The 18,162-nt window shown below is 39.0% G+C and overlaps 1 protein-coding gene across 1 annotated transcript in view; it reads left to right on the forward strand.

Annotated features, from left to right (window-relative positions):
• LOC306854840 (chromodomain-helicase-DNA-binding protein 5-like) overlaps positions 1-18,162 on the forward strand; it is a gene marked incomplete at its 3' end in the record, with an annotated part of 51,718 nt that overhangs the window by 3,166 nt on the left and 30,390 nt on the right. Inside the window, 10 exon segments of the mRNA XM_079393088.1 lie at positions 7,374-7,531; positions 14,230-14,421; positions 14,516-14,634; positions 14,980-15,221; positions 15,634-15,746; positions 16,023-16,152; positions 16,634-16,800; positions 16,910-17,128; positions 17,612-17,818; positions 17,931-18,142. Of these exon segments, the coding sequence (XP_079249214.1) occupies positions 7,374-7,531; positions 14,230-14,421; positions 14,516-14,634; positions 14,980-15,221; positions 15,634-15,746; positions 16,023-16,152; positions 16,634-16,800; positions 16,910-17,128; positions 17,612-17,818; positions 17,931-18,142 (1,759 nt within the window).

Raw genomic sequence — 18,162 nt, forward strand, 5'->3', positions numbered from 1 at the left:
ATTTTCTTGGTGGACTACTAGTCATTCTCAAAATAAAAGAATTAGCATAGTCATAATGAAAAACATTCTATATTTTCTGCCTTGTTCTTGTTAGTGCAGTTTCATTCATTCGTCATAACCCAACAATGCTAGCAAGAGTTTCTTTTTATGTGGATCTTCATTAGGACGCATTAGGGTGAAGCTGAGCCAAAGTCATTTGAGTGTTTTCTGCCCCTTCTTGATTTCCACCATTCGAAGTCTGGTTTTCTTTTACATAGTCTTATCTTTGAAACTGAAAGATTATCATGAGCTGCTTTGTTCGGTGGGGGCTATTTTGGGAAGCTGCACTGTGAAAGCTGACACCCCTTCCTTTTTGCTAGAGTTTGTGCATGCATGTAAATCATCGTTGCATCACACGCTTATGTCTATGTGTCATCAGTCTCTGCATCAGACTCCACAGTGTGTGTCAAATTAAAACATCTTGCAAATTTTACCAACAAATTACTGCAGTGTAGCATATGCATGCTGGAATAAAATAATTATAGCATCTAAACTCAATTACAGTGGCTTTGTTCTTGTTTTATAGGTTATTAGGACATTAATTTTAGACTACTTTGCTTGTGTACTTGCAATTTTTGCCACTGTATCTTTTGCAAAGCAGAGCAAAGGTTTGTGAATCAGCCTTGAGACCTAGAGAATGGATATAGTTTTCAGAAAGATAGACACGGCCTATAAAACTTGAAGGTCTCAATGAGGGGGTGTTCCAACCATGCTGTCTCATCACATTAACGGTGGGGGCACTATTAACATACGCAGTCTGTCAGACAGCTAATGCGTTTTCCTGTAAACATCCCTCTTCCTACCAGCGAGACCGGACGTGAATCCCATCTCTAATGGAGTGCGGCACTGACCCAGCCCTTGTTGCAAGGTCAAATTTACCCTAATGTCTGTGCCTAGCTGACACACAAATGTGTGGCTGCAGTCGTGACATAGGCCCGCTACCAGTAGCGAATGGCAGCAGCACAGCTTTTAAACACCTGGCGGTTCCTGGCCGAGGCTCTATTTACTCGGGAACATGCATGGGCACAAAACGTGACTACCTATTACAGCGAGTCCGGGATGCAGAAATAGAGCTACAGTTTTGGGCAAATCAGGCTACAGATGATTTATTATTCATATATTTTCTTTGCATATTAAATTGGAATTTGATTTGAATGAAAAATATATATATACTTCAGCTTATTAGTATGCATATACTGAATAAAAAGATCAAAAGAATAGGATAAAATGTCTTAATATTAAAAAAGATATATACTTCAAACTATGCATATATAGATAAAAAATATGAATCTTCACAATGACAAAATCTAAAGATCTTAAAAGTAAGTTGACAATGTAAAACCTTTGGCAGATATCCTCACTTCTAGAGTGCTGTGTTGCATCACCACGACTGTAAGTGAGACATGAATGAAGACGAGATGTGCGCTTGATGCGCCTGGCAGGCAGCAGACATATTCTGCCGACATGAAAGAGCCTCCCTGTGAGATGTACTGCAGACGCACTGCCCTAAATATCCGTCATCTCGCAGGCAACTGCTCTGTTTATGTGCTGCAGAAGATTGAAATAAGAAAAAACCTCCCAGCGGCTGACAGAGAGATGGGGAGCTCTATATTTTACTTGAGTAAATACTCAAAATGCCCTATAGGGCTGCAAGCGAGGCTTGAACCGTGCAGGGGCTGCTGTCACCAGAGCTGAAGTCCTCAAACAGTGGCAGCTAAATGAGGGTTAAGTGGATTTCGAGGATAGCATCCAAGAGGCTGGGAAAGCCCCATCTCCGGCAGCTCCCACGGGGCGCGGTGGGCCGCGGGACAGGGCTTTAGCTGATTGACTCCACCACACGCGCTGCATATTTCATAGGCCGCCGTCTGAGCTGCCGATAGACAGGCGGCAGGAGTTGCACTGTAGTGCTCCGGTTGCAGACGATGCCTTCCTGATGTCTTTTTTTCCCCTTGCGCTTAGCCTTTTTGACAGCGTGGCATCATTGAAGTGTTACAGTGAATATGTGCTGCCAGACAGTAGTTTTTTGTTTACAGTAAGAGATTCACAGTTCAGCAGGTAGCAGAGACCTCACCTCTCTCCTTTCGCTCCCCTTTCAGTGTGTCCACAAAAATCTTTGCTTTTCATCTAATGGAGTGAAGGAGCCTTCTCTTCACAGGCAAAGCCAGCAGAACAGACAGAAAGAGATAGATAGGTGCTGTAAGTGAAACAGGTCAATTTAGCTCAAAGGGAATCATTTATGATTTTATATTGAATTTGGACAGAATCACTGTTTTACGGCTGATAACTGAGTCGGCCAGCGATTCACTGAACAAGCTGTATAACATCAACTCTGCACTGGATATTAACAAGACTGGCAGTTTAAAACATTAACTTGTAATCACAAGATACTTCTCTTTTCAATATAAATAACTCTAAGACATGTAAACTAATCTAACACATGAACACACGTATTCACACATTCACACAAGTTGCAGAAAGAGAGAAACTGAGGAAAGGATGAGTTTAAGAGAATGAAAATGTGAAATCCCAAGTTTATAGCAATATGTGCTATTGCATAGAACTGAACAACCATCAATCACCTATTTAACCCTTGCATTGAGTTTCTCAATTAGGCTAAAATTTATATTAAATACACCTGCTCAGCTAGAATCTGGAGGTAGCTACTAGCATTGCTTGTTTAGGGGATTTCCTTGTTGAAGTTGTCAATGTAGAAAGGGGTTTCCCATGGTTGCTGATTGGTTGGAAGTTCAGTAGTCGTTGAAGTGATATCTTGGGCGTTGGCTGACAAATAGTTTCGGAGTCAGTTGCTGGTTGAAGTTTGAAGCGGGTGCAGTCAGAGCTGGACTATGCGGCAAACTTCACTTAGAACGGAAAGAAAAGAAACTAGAACTAATGAGACTAGGTGGTTTTTCTTCTCGTCGTGGTGTTAGCAGCTGGCATGTAAGCCAGAGCACGCTCAAAGAGCACTAAAAAGCAGTGTCAAAACGTTGTGGCAAAAGGCAAGAAAAGACAAAACGCAAAAAGCTAAAAGCATGGTTTGACGGTGTCCTGAGTTTTTAACTGGGCTTTTGGACACATCCCAAAATGGTGTGTTGACCAATTAAATATTGTCTTAGCTCGGGGTGTTGCTCTGTTTCTCCTTCCAATCCATAAATCAACATGTTATCTTATTAGTCACATGGTCCAAATTTTCCCGCTCCTGCAGAGTATAATTTTGGACATGATTTCTATAACCAGAATATGATACATTTGACAAAGAATTGATTGGAAGAAACATTTCAAGCAAGAATTTGCACACTCATACATACCAAACATGAATATAAACCCTTAGACTATTCAATAGTTATTAAAAAGACATACACAATGAGTGATTAGGACATGATAGTCAAATGTGTGGGTTACATACATAATATGGAGTTATGCATAGAAATCATTAGTTGCTCATAAGTCCTTTTAAGATGATTTTGGTGCATAAAAGACAGTTTCTGTGCCATTCTGTGGACGTGAGAATATGTTCTGTGAAGGCCAAAGAGAAAAGGTCTCATAAGGAATTTCATGGTGTATTCACACCTGTCTTGTTTGGTTCGATTGAAACGAACTCAAGTTCGTTTCTCCTCTTGGTGCGGATCTTTTGGGCAGGTGTGAATACAGCAATCGAACTCTTGTGCAGACTAAACAACTGCACCGAGACCCAGCTGAAGAAGTGGTCTCGGTCCGCTTCCAAATGAACTCTGGTACGGTTCGTTTAAGGTGTGAATATGAACCGGCCTCAATCCTACACAATTGCAGAAAGCACGCTCAGAAACACACAGCTCGTGCATATAGTGCTGTTGTTTGCATTTCAATAGCTTAAATCACTTGTTTTTAAACCGTAATGCTTAAAAATGCGTGCAAATGATGAGGTTTCGTGACCGTAGCACATAGCAACGTGACATGAGCGCATTAAATAGGTTAAAGCTTGCCACAAAGCCCCAGCAAAAGTTACAATGAATGTGTCTGATGGAAATAGTAAGGATATATTTGAATTATTTATTTATAAACTAGTGTTTTTTGAGTCAGTGTCACAAAGATGAAGTTAAAAAATCCTGACTTGCCATCTCCTTATTGGACACGCCTTTAGAAGGAAATGCATCTTTACGGATTATAATGAAAAAGTTTTTGTTTTGGATATGAATTATTTTGTTTTGTAGTAATTCAAAGCTTTCTATAGATATATTCATCATGTCTGAAAGGAAAATATTCACTGAGTTTCGGTTCATTTTTGTGAAGCGCTCCTTTTCAAGACCGGGACGGCAAGCGCATCTTAGTTTTCTTTGTTTTAGAAAATCACAACGAATTTCTTGATATTGTGAGTGCACACAAATAAAAACCCTTTACAGTTCCAAACGATGCATTATTCGTACCTTTATGAGCAACAATGACGGCGTATTTAATTTGTTTCCACTGATGTCCTAAAGCGCCCTTCAGCTTCCACTCTCCACACAAACGATTGGATATGCGCCTAATAGCGCACATTTATATTGGTTAAAAGTTTAAACTAATATTTTGATATGCTTTAAGTATTTCACATCTATAGATTTTTTTTTTGGCAAGTCGTAATTACAACATTGTATGACATTGTCTCATATGATGCTCATAAGTTTCTTAATATTGCATTTTTAATTCATAACAGCAAATCAGTAAAAGAATGAAAATTTCGCTACAAAAAATCTCCATGATTAGCCTGTTTTTGCACTTCCTGTTTTTCCCTGCCTGAGAATTTCTGTCCAATGAACGGATAACCTTAGCACACGTGTGGTTTTGTTTACAATTTCTGGTTCACTTGCAAAAAGGGCACTGTGAAAGCGAACCACATCAAACAAAAAAAATCAACATTGTATTTGGTCCGGATCAAAGCAAGTCAACTAGCGGGCTTTCCTGGTGGGCTTTTCTCAGTCTGGGTTTTGTCCTGGGTGGGGGAACCCACCCAACAATGTCTCTACTAATGATTTTGGTCATGATGTGCTGTGTCTTTGACCATCAATCTTGGTTACTTGCCCCAAATTTGACAATCTCCTTCCTGAGTTGGGATTATCAATAATTCGAGGGGTGAAACCAGAAGGGTGTAAGTGACATTTCATCAACTTTACAGGAGAGTCAAAACAAAAAAATTACCATAGTTTGATCTGACTTTGTGTACTGATTTCAGTTGTTTATAATACAAATTGGTACACTCATGGATGACAGTAATTTTGCCAGTAGAAATAGCTCATTAAGAGCTTTCATTTGATGTATATATATCTCCATTTCACCAAAAATGTCACTTACGCCTTTCTGGTTGATTGTTCTTTTTGTGTTAATGTTGTAAACTGTTCTGTGATAGAGGTGATTGGTTAGCTTGCTTTAGACTCATGGCGCTAGGGATCTGATTTATTGCATCGGTTGTCTTGTTATCCTGGGCATCTTTGTGGAATTTCGGCTCCTCATGTTTCGATGTTCTGATCAAATTTTAAATTGTCTGATTCGCTCTGATATCCTACAGTGCACACTCTGATCTTTAATTTGAGAGTATTCACAACAAAATTGGAGGAAAAGTTAATGAATTATAGCTCTTTAATTAGTACCTCCCCCCTTTTTCAAGAGACTATAATTGGACAGATGATTCAAAAGCTGTTTCATGTTTCATAACTTTAGTTATTTCTACATCATTTAAGCAGGTAAAAGGTCTGGGATTGATTCTAAGTGTTCCATTTGCATTTGGAAGCTGTTGCTGTGAACCCACATCATGTGGATCTTCAGCACATGAATCATACAAGTGAAACAGACAATTGTTAGGCTTAAAAAACAAAACGAATCCATTAGAGAAATAGCAGAAACATTCAGAGTGGCCTAATCAACAGTTTGGTACATTCTGAGAAAAAAAAGAAGAGTGCTCTGGCAACATAAAAATGCCTGGTGGATGATTGGAGGATCCTCTCTATGGTAAAGAAAAGCCCTTTCACAACATCCAGCCAAGAGAAGAACACTCTTCATTAGGTATAGTAGTCAAATCAAGTGTACAATCAAGAGAAGACTTCACAAGAGCAAATACAGAGGGTTCACCACAAGGTGCAAACAAGGCCAGATTAGATTTTGTAAAAAAAAAAAAAGCTTGACTGCTTCTAGAAAAGCATTCTTTGGACAGCTGAAATTAAAATCAACCTGATTAACCGTACATATAGTGTGACTGCCATCTAATAATTTGCAATAGGCTAAGCTTTGTGCATTGTTATTTTTGATATGAAACAAAGTCTCAGATTTAAATTTCTGTCCATTATATTAGGAAATTCAAGCAATAAATACCATTTTGGCGCGCTTTAATATGGCATGATAGATCACCGCAGACACCTCAGATCAAGCGAAGCGACAGCGCTCTGAACTGATCATCTCTTTCGCTTTACTAGTGGATACTCGCCTGTGCGTAATCAAACGCGTAGCAAAAGACTCATGACAGTTTTATTTTTGTTCTGGAGCTGATGATCCCATGCTCTGCTGGTACACTGGAGCGCACTCGCCAACAACTGGACAGGGGTGGGAATTACAGTTATAAATTAAAATAGATCACCCTCAGTGTAATCTGTCAAAGTGACGGACAGCCTTCAGATTTTTCCTTCACTGCTAAAAAAATTACATAAATGACAGAAAATTTTTGGTTAAAGTGATCCCTGATAGCAAAATATTCTCTGCCCAAATTCAGTCAAATGCAGCAAAGTTGATTGGACGGCGCTTCATAGTACAAGTGGAAATGACCCAAAATATACTGCAAAAGCAACCCAGGAGTTATTGAAGGTCAAAATGGAATATTCTGCAATGGCCAAGTCAATCTCCTGATTTCAAACCGATTGAGCATGCATTTCACTTGCTGAAGACAAAACTAAAAGCAGAAAGACCCACAAACAGACAATAACAGAAGTCAGCTGCAGTAAAGGCATGGCAAAGCATCACAAAGGAGGAAACCCAGTCTTTGGTGATGTCCATGAGTTCCAGACTTAAGGCGGTCATTGCCTGCAAAGGATTCTCAACAAAATATATTTATGATTATATTTATTTGTCCAATTACATTTGAGCTCCTGATAATGGAGGGACTGTGTATAAAAATATTGTAATTCCTAAGCATTTTATGTTATTTGTTCAACCCCTTGAATTAACGCTTAATGTCTGCTCTACAATTTCATCTTGATTGTTTTATTTAAATTATATTCTGCTGCCATACAGATCCAAAATTATGAAAATTGTGTCAGTGTCCAAATATATATGGACCTAACTGTAGATAGATAGATAGATCATAAGTGTGAACCTCTTGTGTTATTTCTCAGATGAGGATGAGGAAGGTGACCGTCGGAGGAGTGTTCCCCTGTCACCTTTAGAGAGGTTCTTCTCTGAGGATGATTCGGTTAAACAGCATAAGAAGAAGAAACCCAGCAAGATAATGGAGGGAAAGGAGCCCAAAGTTAAGAAAAAGAAGAAGAAGGAGGTAAGAAGCCTTTTAATTGCTATCTAATTGATTGAAGCATGGATGAAATAGATGTTGTCATCACATCATCATAATAATTACAGTTATTTTCATGTGGCATAGATTTGTTAGGGTAAATGTGCATTTCTTGCATTTATGGAATCTTTGTTGTATTGATCAGTCGTGATCCGTTACTGTAACTGTGTCACCAGATTTCTGATGTGAAAACCTGGGCAGGTCAAGTTCAAATAGTTCAGTATGTTCTAAAGTTCAGTCAGATACTACTTGCTCGCTCAACTTCTCATTACTGAATCTTCCAATGTTTTTTTGTTTGTTTTGTTTTTATCTTTTGTATGAATGGGGTTCAACACACACTCAACTGATAATTAATGTAAAAATGAAAATTGAGTTATTGTTACTCTTATGTTGTTCCAAACACGTAAACTCCCTCCCAGAAAAGTTAGGCTGATATTAGACCATCCACACAAAAAGTAGTGCCCTGATCTGACTTCAGTCTACATTACATCACAGTACTCATAAAAAAAACATTAAAAAAAAGGTCAGGTGTGCTTTTGTCTGCAAGGCTGTGGCATAAATATGAGTTGAATGATCAGTATGAAACAGCTTGCCTCACCTAGGGGTATTTTGTTGTATTTTTTTTTTTTACCGATCAGCCTTTTTCCAGTCAGCTCCCTCTCTCTGCGCCTTGGCGAGAGATAAAATGTTTGACAGGTCAGTCGGTCACAGTCCCCCCAGCTGACTATATTTACCATTGAGATAATGAGAGGGATTCCTCTCTTTCTCCTCCCTAGCCCACTCTCACTTTATCTGCCTCCTTGCACAGATTCAGTCTTTCTCTCAACCCTCCCTCCTTCTCAGCGGTGGTAAATGTGCCGTGGAGAGGGCAGAGAGGTCTCCCCTCAGCAGCTAAGAGCCCTGCTTGGTGTCAGTCATGCTTTCCCTGCAGTGCTGTGTCAGACACGGGCTCAAATCAATGCGGGTCAAAACTGCCGCCTGACCTTCTGCTGCCCGCAAGTCTAACAGCTCAGCTCGCCAAAGCCGGCCACCTGTGCCGGAGCCTGATAGACTGTGGAGAGTCTAGGGATTGTAACGGCAGAGTGAGAATTGGTGCTTTGTCAGATGTAAACAATGATAAGTGACATTTCAGTAGTACAGATGAGCGTTTTTTCTGGTCTGGTTTGTTGAAGATGAAGATGTTTTGGGGAAAAAAGATGCCTGACACTGTTTTGCAGTTCTTTCCCACAGAAAATACAGCAAATAAAGGCATAGTTCACCCAAAAATGCACATTCTTTCCTCATTTTCTTACATGTGGTTCTAAGCACGAATGACTGACTTTCTTCTGCGGTAGTGAGTTGACGCTGCTTTTTTCTCCATACATTCTAAAAAAGTTAATAGTTACTGGGGCTGTCAAACTATAACAAGGACAAAAAAGTAGCATACATGTAACAAGCACTGCAAAATAAAAAGTCTGACAATTTTGTAAAGTTTTGTGTTGTTTTCTAGACAAAATATTGAAATGTCAGTCAGAAGATATTAAGACATTAATAGTAGAAGCATAAACCTAAATAAATGTAGTTAGTTTTATGTTTAAAGAAGATTTTGGAAATTTTTGAAATAAGTTATTTTAGTTAATGTTAGTTAACATGAATTAACACTAATAATAAAACATACTTCTAAAGCATTTATAAATTGAAATGTATTGCAGATATACTGTGATTATTCTTCAGAATATATTTATTGTTTTAAATATGTTTATATATTTTTACTAGAAAATACAATTAAGACAGACTAATTAATAAACAAGTTGTATTTTGTTCATTTAACTCATTTGCTATTTTTCAACTTGTAAAGCAATACAATAACTATGTGTGTGGAAAAGCCTGATATTGTAATAATCCGCTGCAGGTCACAAAACTAAGTAGCATCAAGTGAGATTTAACATTAAAATATATTGTGAATGGTCACAATACAAAATAACCAATATCTTAGAAGAACCCATATATTATGCCTGGAAAGGATAATCTGTGTTCCACAGAAGAAACTCAAACAGGTTTGTAACATCTTGAAGGTGAGTAAATGACAGAATGTTAATTTTTAGCCAAACACTCCCTTTAAATACTGCATTTTTTAAATAGGGAACAACTGTAGGATGGTGTCAGCCTGAAAACGTCTTTGTGGCACATTATTTACATGGGATCAATGTCAGAAAATTGTGGTTTAGATTTTGGGAGACCTTTCAGCTCCAGCTGCGAAGCTCTTTAGTGGTTCTACTCATTGCTTCTTGCATGAGCACCCCTCGTTTTTCACTCCCTATTCCTTCCTCTCTCACTTTCTCCCTCCCCCATGTACGTGATTGAGATTTGTCTAGACGGGCCCTATAACACAGGCACTGCAACCATTGACTCTCCATAACAAGCTCGTTATGCAAACGCGTCTGATTGGATGGCGCTGTTCCATTGGCTGCTGCAGTAAAGAGAGCTCCCCCTACACCAACCCCCCACCTCCAACACTGCACAGTTTGGTTTCCATGGCAACTCAGAACTGCTGCCGGTGGAGCTTGTGCGCTCTGCGGCAGTGCTGGCCTACCCTGCGCCGGAGAGACGTCTGCCAGCCAGTGCACAGCTGCAACACAGCAACAGGCATTCTCCAATCATACACAAACAGAGAGTAATTCACCCACTGAAACATGTGTGTTCCCTAGATCATTTTGTTTGGTTTCCCTGCCTCCAGATGTTACTAATAATAGTGTTATAATGATCTAGTTTTTCCTTTATTGAAAATGTGGGGTTGATTTTACATTAATCAATAGTTAGGCCATAGTAAAAGCCTGTTTTTATTTAATGTCTGTGGATGTGAGGTCTTACCCAATTAGAAGGAACTCTGTTTCATGCCTCTTACAAGTACAGTTATATTTTTGCTCCTAAAAACTGAAATGATCCACTATAAAGTTTATAGCACTATTTTTGATAAGTCAGCACAAAAGTCTCTTGAGGACAAGCCAGTTTACTTGGTGACGATCTTGGCAACACTTCCAGGCTTTTTTTATGATTGGGTAAATTATAGTATTAATTACATCATTATATTATTATTGTTGGTGTTAAATATTACAGTAAGCATAATATTTAAATCATCTTTTTTATTTTAAAGTACAGGGGGGGTATATTACAGAAACTTCCTATCTTAAGTCTTAAAATATGATCATTTAATTAAGGATTTTTCACAAATTTGTATTACATAAGCAAATCTTAACTTGATTTAGGATTCTTAATTTACAAAATATTATCTTATGTTTAGTTAAGAAATCTTAAACCGCTCCATCGAGTTCGATAATTAATTGTCAGGTCTGTTACCAAACAACCAACTATGCGCAACGAGCTGTTGAGGTAAACATAAAACCAAAATGGAGAAACAACTGTGTACTTTTAACTTGCAGAATGATAATAATGCTCGTGACGGTGCATTGGTCTCTGTAACATTGGTCGCAATTGGTCAACTATATATACTGTATATAGACTATATGTATATATTTCTTTATTTATAGGATTATATGTCTGTCTATATGTAGCACTTCAGTCCTGTGAGGCACAACTAAATGAAATCTTGGCACAACTAAATGAAAAATCATGTGTCGCGGAGGTCTGTAATTATTTACCAGTATTTTATCATCAGAGCACAACACATTATCCAAAAGTCTCTCCACCATCAAATGTCACTTCTCTTTGGCATATATAATTAATAAATGTAATGGCATTCATTAAAAGGGCTAATGTCATGTGTTTTTTGTTTTTTTTTGCAATTGGATTCCAAAAGTTTGAAGTTAGGACACCAGTGGGGTTATCCTAGACAGTTTTTAAGATTTATTTGTTGAGTTAGGATGCTTCTGTAATACCATTTTCCTATCTGTAGTTAAGATAAGATAATTCACTTAGGAAATGCTGTTCTGTAATAATTATTTTGTCATAAATGAGGACCTTACTGAAATCACCATGTTTACATAACAGATAAAATAGAATTAAAAAATTAAGATGTAATATGCCCCCAGTTTTATTACAATAGTAAAATATTTCTGATAAAATATACAAAATGTTTCTAAAATATTATTATAATTATTATTATTATTAATTATATATTGTAATACAACTGTATTCATAACAATGGTAAAATTACAATACTTAAGTCTTAATTTTTGCACTTGCAAGAGCTGAGATTTTATTTTGGTGGAAAACTGCAAAGGAAACCTTCCAGTGAAAAATCCAGTGAATTGCTGTGATCATCTGTCCACAAAAATGTTGATTATGCAAATGTGAAAATAAAGCATAAGTGGCACATGTTGCATTCCCAAATGCATGTTTAACAGCACACACGTGTAAATGAACACAGTGCTGCTCTTCGTTCTGAAACACAATGCCTTTTGTGGTTTGCTAAGCGCACTAAGTTATATCGCAATTTTGGTTTTAGCTTGATTGAAAGGTGCTTTGCTAAAGCAATGGCACAAAACACAATAGATCTTTTTTGTTGTTTTGAGAAGTACAAAAATATTTATGGATCATTATGAAACATCAATTCCCTTTCAAGACGGTCTTTCAACAGTGCGTAATCTCTATGGGGAAATCCCTTTCTCCAAACTTTCTTGAAGGCTATTGCGTTGCATATCCAAGGTGTTCAAACACCCATCTGACTCTATAAAGGCGGCGCGCGATATTACTTCAGAATCTTCCTCCTTCATGTAGCTATAAAGCTTCCTATCTCTCGCTGTTGAAGGAATGCTCCAGTGGACAGTGCCTGGATTGCCTTTCCCTGGAGTGTTCCAGTGAGTATGACATCTTTTATATTATGGTGGAAAAGCTGTCTGCACTTCTTTTCCCCTCCACTGCCAAGCCATGGAGGCGGAAGCCTGCGATGGGCCAATTCCCGCATCCCCTTGTTGACCCAAACTTCTCATGTCTACTCTTCGTGATGAATATCTGCTGCCTCTCTATCTGGGCTGCCCCACGCAGATGCAGTACTACGCAAGTTTGCCTACCCTCGGTACTCAAGTATCAAGCCTCTCCTCACCCCAAGTCGGGATCTGAAGTTGGCAGGAAATTGGCCTCGGCACGGACAGTGCTGCTTATGAGAGGAGATTTACAGAGGTTCACAGTCCCTCATTCACACGACACAGGCATCCCCCTGCCTCGAAGCAGCAGCCTGCTGTGTGCAGTGCACGGAGAAGTTCTAGTCACTCGATTGCTCATTCACACGATACCAACAGTCCCTTACTTCAGAGCAGCGGCCAGCCATGAACAGAGTGGAGACAGCGGCACAGTATAGGTAGCCCCCTGTCTTAGAAAGTGGCCTGCCTCATATAAACCCAAAATGCACCACTTTTTCGGCTCTCTTCTTCTATGCACAGCGCAAATTAACAATGGTTATCTACCCCAGCCTCTGCCATTGAGCCTGAGCCAGCTATGGTACTAAACTCGTGGCGGTAATGTCACCTGTTCCCAATGCGAGAGGAGCGCCATATCGAAGACCGGTCGGCAGTAAAATTAGTTTCAAATTAGTTTTTTTTCTAATGTGACAAGTGCCCAAATCTGGGAGTGGTGTGTTACACATTCAAAGCACAGGCTGCCCTGTTCCAGCTGTTATGAAGCTATAAAACGGCCCAGTGTTTCGAGGGCATTATCAATGGCCACTTCAAGGGCACTCCTAACTTGTAACGCGCACAGGTGGTGCCCATTGAAAAGCAATGTTTATAGTGTGTTTATTGGAGTCACAAAGTGTTTGGCGATCTCAGCATGGCCGCTGTACTATTGTGATTGGGTATCATATTGTTAGGAATGAGGGTGTATAAGTCTCGGAAAACAAATTAAGATATTTTTGATGAAATCAAGAGCTTTCTGACCCTGCATAGACAACAATGTAACTGAAATGTTCCCAGACCCAGAAACGTTCCGAAGATAAATCACGGTCTTACTGGGTTGGAATGATATGAGGTTGAGTAATTAATGATAGAATTTTTATGTTTGGGTGAACTATCCAAACAAATTTCCCCATTCATAGTAGCAAGTGTACATTTATTACCATAATGGTAACCTAAACGGCTCGGGTTACTCAACGTAACCTTGGTTCCCTGAAAGGAGGGAATGATACATTGCATAAAAAAATATCCTCAGGGTCATGAGTAGCTGTCACTCAGTTCTGAGGAAATATGGCACTCGGCGCCACCTTTATAGTAGCCATTATTGCAGCGCTCGAACGCCATTGGCTATTGCGACGCAATAGTTTGAAACGTTGAGGTTTTAGGAAAGTTCAGAGAAAGGGATTTCCCCTAGCGATTCCGCAATGTCTCGTTCCCTCCTTTCAGGGAACCAAGGCTACGTTGAGTAACCTGAGCCGTTTAGGTTACCATTATGGTAATAAATGTACACTTGCTACTATGAATGGGGAAATTTGTTTGTTACGCTCAAGTTTCAATAACATCAAATCAGCAATAAAATCTGACATTAATGGTACCATTAATTATGCTTCATGCTAAAATCATGCAAAAAACTGAAAGGTAGTTTTCATTTGAGACCAGCTAAGGTGTATGTGCAGATTCCACCAAAAAGGAGATTAGCTCTTTACTGAAAGGCTCCCATAATTCTCCTTTTTTTTTTTTTTTTTTACATGAGTGCTCCATCTTCTTTTCCTATAATGTCTCTGTCTGTGCTCCCAGGGGATTCCAAGTGGGCTAAATGACATCTCAGACAGAGAGGATCATGGTCACAGGTCAGGAAGTGAGAGCAGTACCTACAGCACCCTGAAGAAGAAAAAGAAAAAGCCCAAAGAGAAGAAGGAGAGGAAAACAAAACAGCGAAAGAAAGATGATGATGAGGACGACGATGATGACGATGATGGAAACTTGAAGGTTCTCACTTAGAAATGCTCTATTATGCTCTATTAGCCTCTATTATATACTCTATTAGACTGTAAATGAATAACAATTTCTCATGTGACACCAGGAGCCAAAGTCATCCTGTCAGCTGATGCAAGAGTGGGGTCTTGAAGATGTGCAGTATGCCTTCTCAGAGGACGACTATAAAACCATCACCAACTACAAAGCCTTCAGCCAGTTTCTTAGGTAGGATTTCAGTTTTCCTTCTACATGGACATTCTATTGCCCTGCTGTCAAGATGTCTTGTTCTATTTTAAAACGTTCCTTCTGGCAAATGCTAATGCCTGTATGAAGTAATATCATTATGATGACAGGTTTTCTAATAACAGGCATTGAAACAAGATGTACTGTCAGACCCACACAATGTAACCAGCATACTATTTTATTTGATAGAGACTCTTTTAGTATATGCTTCCGATTTCTGATTCATGCCTGAGATCAATCAGTACTTGAGGCAAAATGACCACAATGCATGGCCTCTCGTACCTTATTGCTTTAAAATTGGTCACAAATCTTTTTTTCTGTGGTTAGGCCCCTCATTGCTAAGAAGAACCCCAAGATCCCCATGTCAAAAATGATGACGGTGCTTGGAGCAAAGTGGAGAGAGTTCAGTGCGAACAACCCTTTCAAAGGCACCTCTGCAACTGCTGTAGCGGCTGCCGTAGCTGCTGCTGTGGAAACTGTCAATGTGGCTCCGCCCATCTGTATTAGAAATATACAACAGATCTCACCATCTGGCCCAATCAAAAAAGCCAAAACCAAAGAGGGAAAGGGTAACGTCATCTTCTTTTTGTTGATTTTATATAGATTTCCAAAGCAGTTAGTGAAGGTTTTTACATTGTTTACATACTGCATGTAACATGATTAATGATTGGCTGCTGGCAGTTCTTTATTCAAATGTGTTTGGTTTTTCACTCTCACAATTGCTTTAGTGTAACTTTCATACTTAAAAGTTTAAAAATGTCATCCTAGTTGATGCTGAATATTATAGGAAATATTTTAACATCAAAATATTTTATAATTTAGCTTTAAGTGGGCATATGTGAGTTTAGCTTCTTCACAAAAATACAGGTTTGCAAATGTAGAATGTGTTTTATGTATGTCTGAAGAAAGGAGTATTGTTCTCAGATCTCCCAAAAAAAAAAAAGTTTCTGTTTTGTTTATCTCATCTGGACTGCATTGCAGGGCCTGGTGCTAGAAAAAAAAGTAAGTCAGTGAAAGAAACAAAAAAGAAAGGGAAACCGAAGAAGTCCAAATCAAAAGCAGGCCAGGGTGGAAAAAGGAAAAAAGGCTCTTCGGTGAGAACATGCTTTTACTGAAATCTTTCTAGGGCTTAATGTGTATCACATGGAAAGATGCCCCATAGCTTTTCAATTGAGAGAGAATCAAATAATTTTTTTAGCTTTTCCACTTCCCAGAACAATTCATGGATCATTTGTATAGATATACTTCCCCATTGTTCTTGTTCCACCCAGTTTTATTGGGTTCTTATTGAAGTTGTTTTCCAAGTTATGACCTTTTCATTTTTGATGAAGACTTATTGTGCCTTTTGCATAAACTGTCTTATTACTCAGAGTGAGGAGGATTTCCTGGATGACTTTTCAGACTTTGATGACATCAGCATTCACAGTGCCTCTGTACGCTCAGACACTTCAGCGGCACCCAAAAAGAAGTCAGCCCGCCGAGGACGAAAAAAAAGAAAAAGTGAATTTACTATTATTATTATTATATTATTGCACTACCTTTCACAACAGTGTTATTTTAATATTTTGAATTATTATAGTTTTTATTAATATTTTAATTATATTTTATTATAGCCATTCTTCAGTCTTCAGTGTCACATGTTCCTTCAGAAACCATTCTAATATGCTGATTAGCTATCACAGTTGAAAACAACAGTGCTGCTTAATATTTTTGTGTCAACCATGGTACATTCTTTCAAGGATTCTTTGATGAACAGAAAGTTCAAAAGAACAGAATAAATTTAATGTGTCCTTGCTAAATAAAACCACTTTTAAACATACTGAATTTTTTGAACAGTAGTGTAAGTTTAGATGACAGAATCAAAGCGTTTCTCTATTGAAATATTGTTGTTAAAATTGTAAAGTGTTTTGTATTGAAATTCCACAGTACTTCTGTTCAATAAACCATTTAGGTTTCTCTTTAAACTCCATTGTTAATGTAGGAGAGGATGGAGACGGCTACGAGACAGACCATCAAGATTACTGTGAGGTTTGTCAGCAGGGAGGAGAGATCATTCTATGTGACACCTGTCCCAGAGCATATCACCTGGTGTGTCTGGATCCAGAACTGGAGAAAGCCCCCGAGGGCAAATGGAGCTGCCCCCACTGCGTGAGGAAATCCCTCCTTGCTTCACCACAAGCATATAACACACTATAGTATATTCAAGACCACAGAACCTGTGCTATTCAGACTGACAGTTTACTGCCTCATCTCTCAGGAAAAAGAAGGCATTCAGTGGGAGGCCAAAGATGACGAGGAGGAGGAAGACGAGGTTGCTGGTGAGGAGGAAGATGACCACATGGAGTTCTGCAGAGTGTGTAAGGACGGAGGAGAGCTGCTGTGCTGTGACACCTGCCCTTCCTCCTACCACATCCACTGTCTCAACCCACCACTTCCTGAAATTCCCAATGGAGAATGGCTGTGTCCACGATGCATGGTGAGAAACGTCTGCATAGGTCGGTTCGGTTCAAATCATTCTGAAGTTTTTAAAATAGCTGAAAATAATACTAAACTTTTAAAATACATTTTTAATTCTCATTAAGGCTCTATTATTTAACCAAAAAATGCAGTCATATTGTGAAATATTATTAGAATTTAAAAGTTATATTTTAAAATTTAATTAATTCCATTGATGGCAAAGCTGAACTTTCAACAGCTCTAGTCTTCAGAGTCACGTGATCCTTCAGAAATCATTCTAATATGCTGATTTAGTGCTCAAGAAACATTTCTTGTTATTATCAAAGTTGAAAACAGTTATGCTGCTTACTGATTTTATGGGAACCATGATAAATGTATATGGATTCTTTGATGAATATACATTTTCTTTAATGAATTTAGATCAATTTAGTGCAGTTTTATAAATAAAGCCCAAATAAAGGCATGTATTGTTTTGAATATTGTGCATCCATATTTTTTCTAGTGTCCCCCGCTAAAAGGGAAGGTCCAGAAGATTCTGCACTGGGCGTGGAGCGATCCTCCTCTACCACCTGAGTTTCCTCTTGGGCGAGATGGAGAGAAGATGGACGGTTTGGCTAAAATACCGCTGAAGGGTCGTCCAGAGAGGCAGCTGTTTGTGAAATGGGCTGGGCTGTCCTACTGGCACTGCTCCTGGGTCAGCGAACTACAGGTGGGATTCCCACATTACCTCCACAGAGCCAGCTTTGTTAAATCATTAAATCATGCATGCTCTCTTGGCTTGTGCTTTTATCTCTGATCTCTGTTTCTTTCCCTTGATACAGTTGGAGCTATATCACACAGTAATGTACCGTAACTACCAGCGGAAGAACGACATGGACGAACCACCACCATACGACTATGGCTCTGGGGAGGAGGAACTTAACAGCGAGAAGAGGAGGAGCAAAGACCCTCAGTATGCAGCCATGGAGGAACGATTCTACCGTTACGGCATCAAGCTGGAGTGGATGATAATTCACCGGATCATCAACCACAGGTACGGTGGACCACAGTCTA

This window comes from Barbus barbus, assembly GCF_936440315.1.
Source record: "Barbus barbus genome assembly, chromosome: 35".
In the NCBI taxonomy this organism is placed as follows: Eukaryota; Metazoa; Chordata; class Actinopteri; order Cypriniformes; family Cyprinidae; genus Barbus; species Barbus barbus.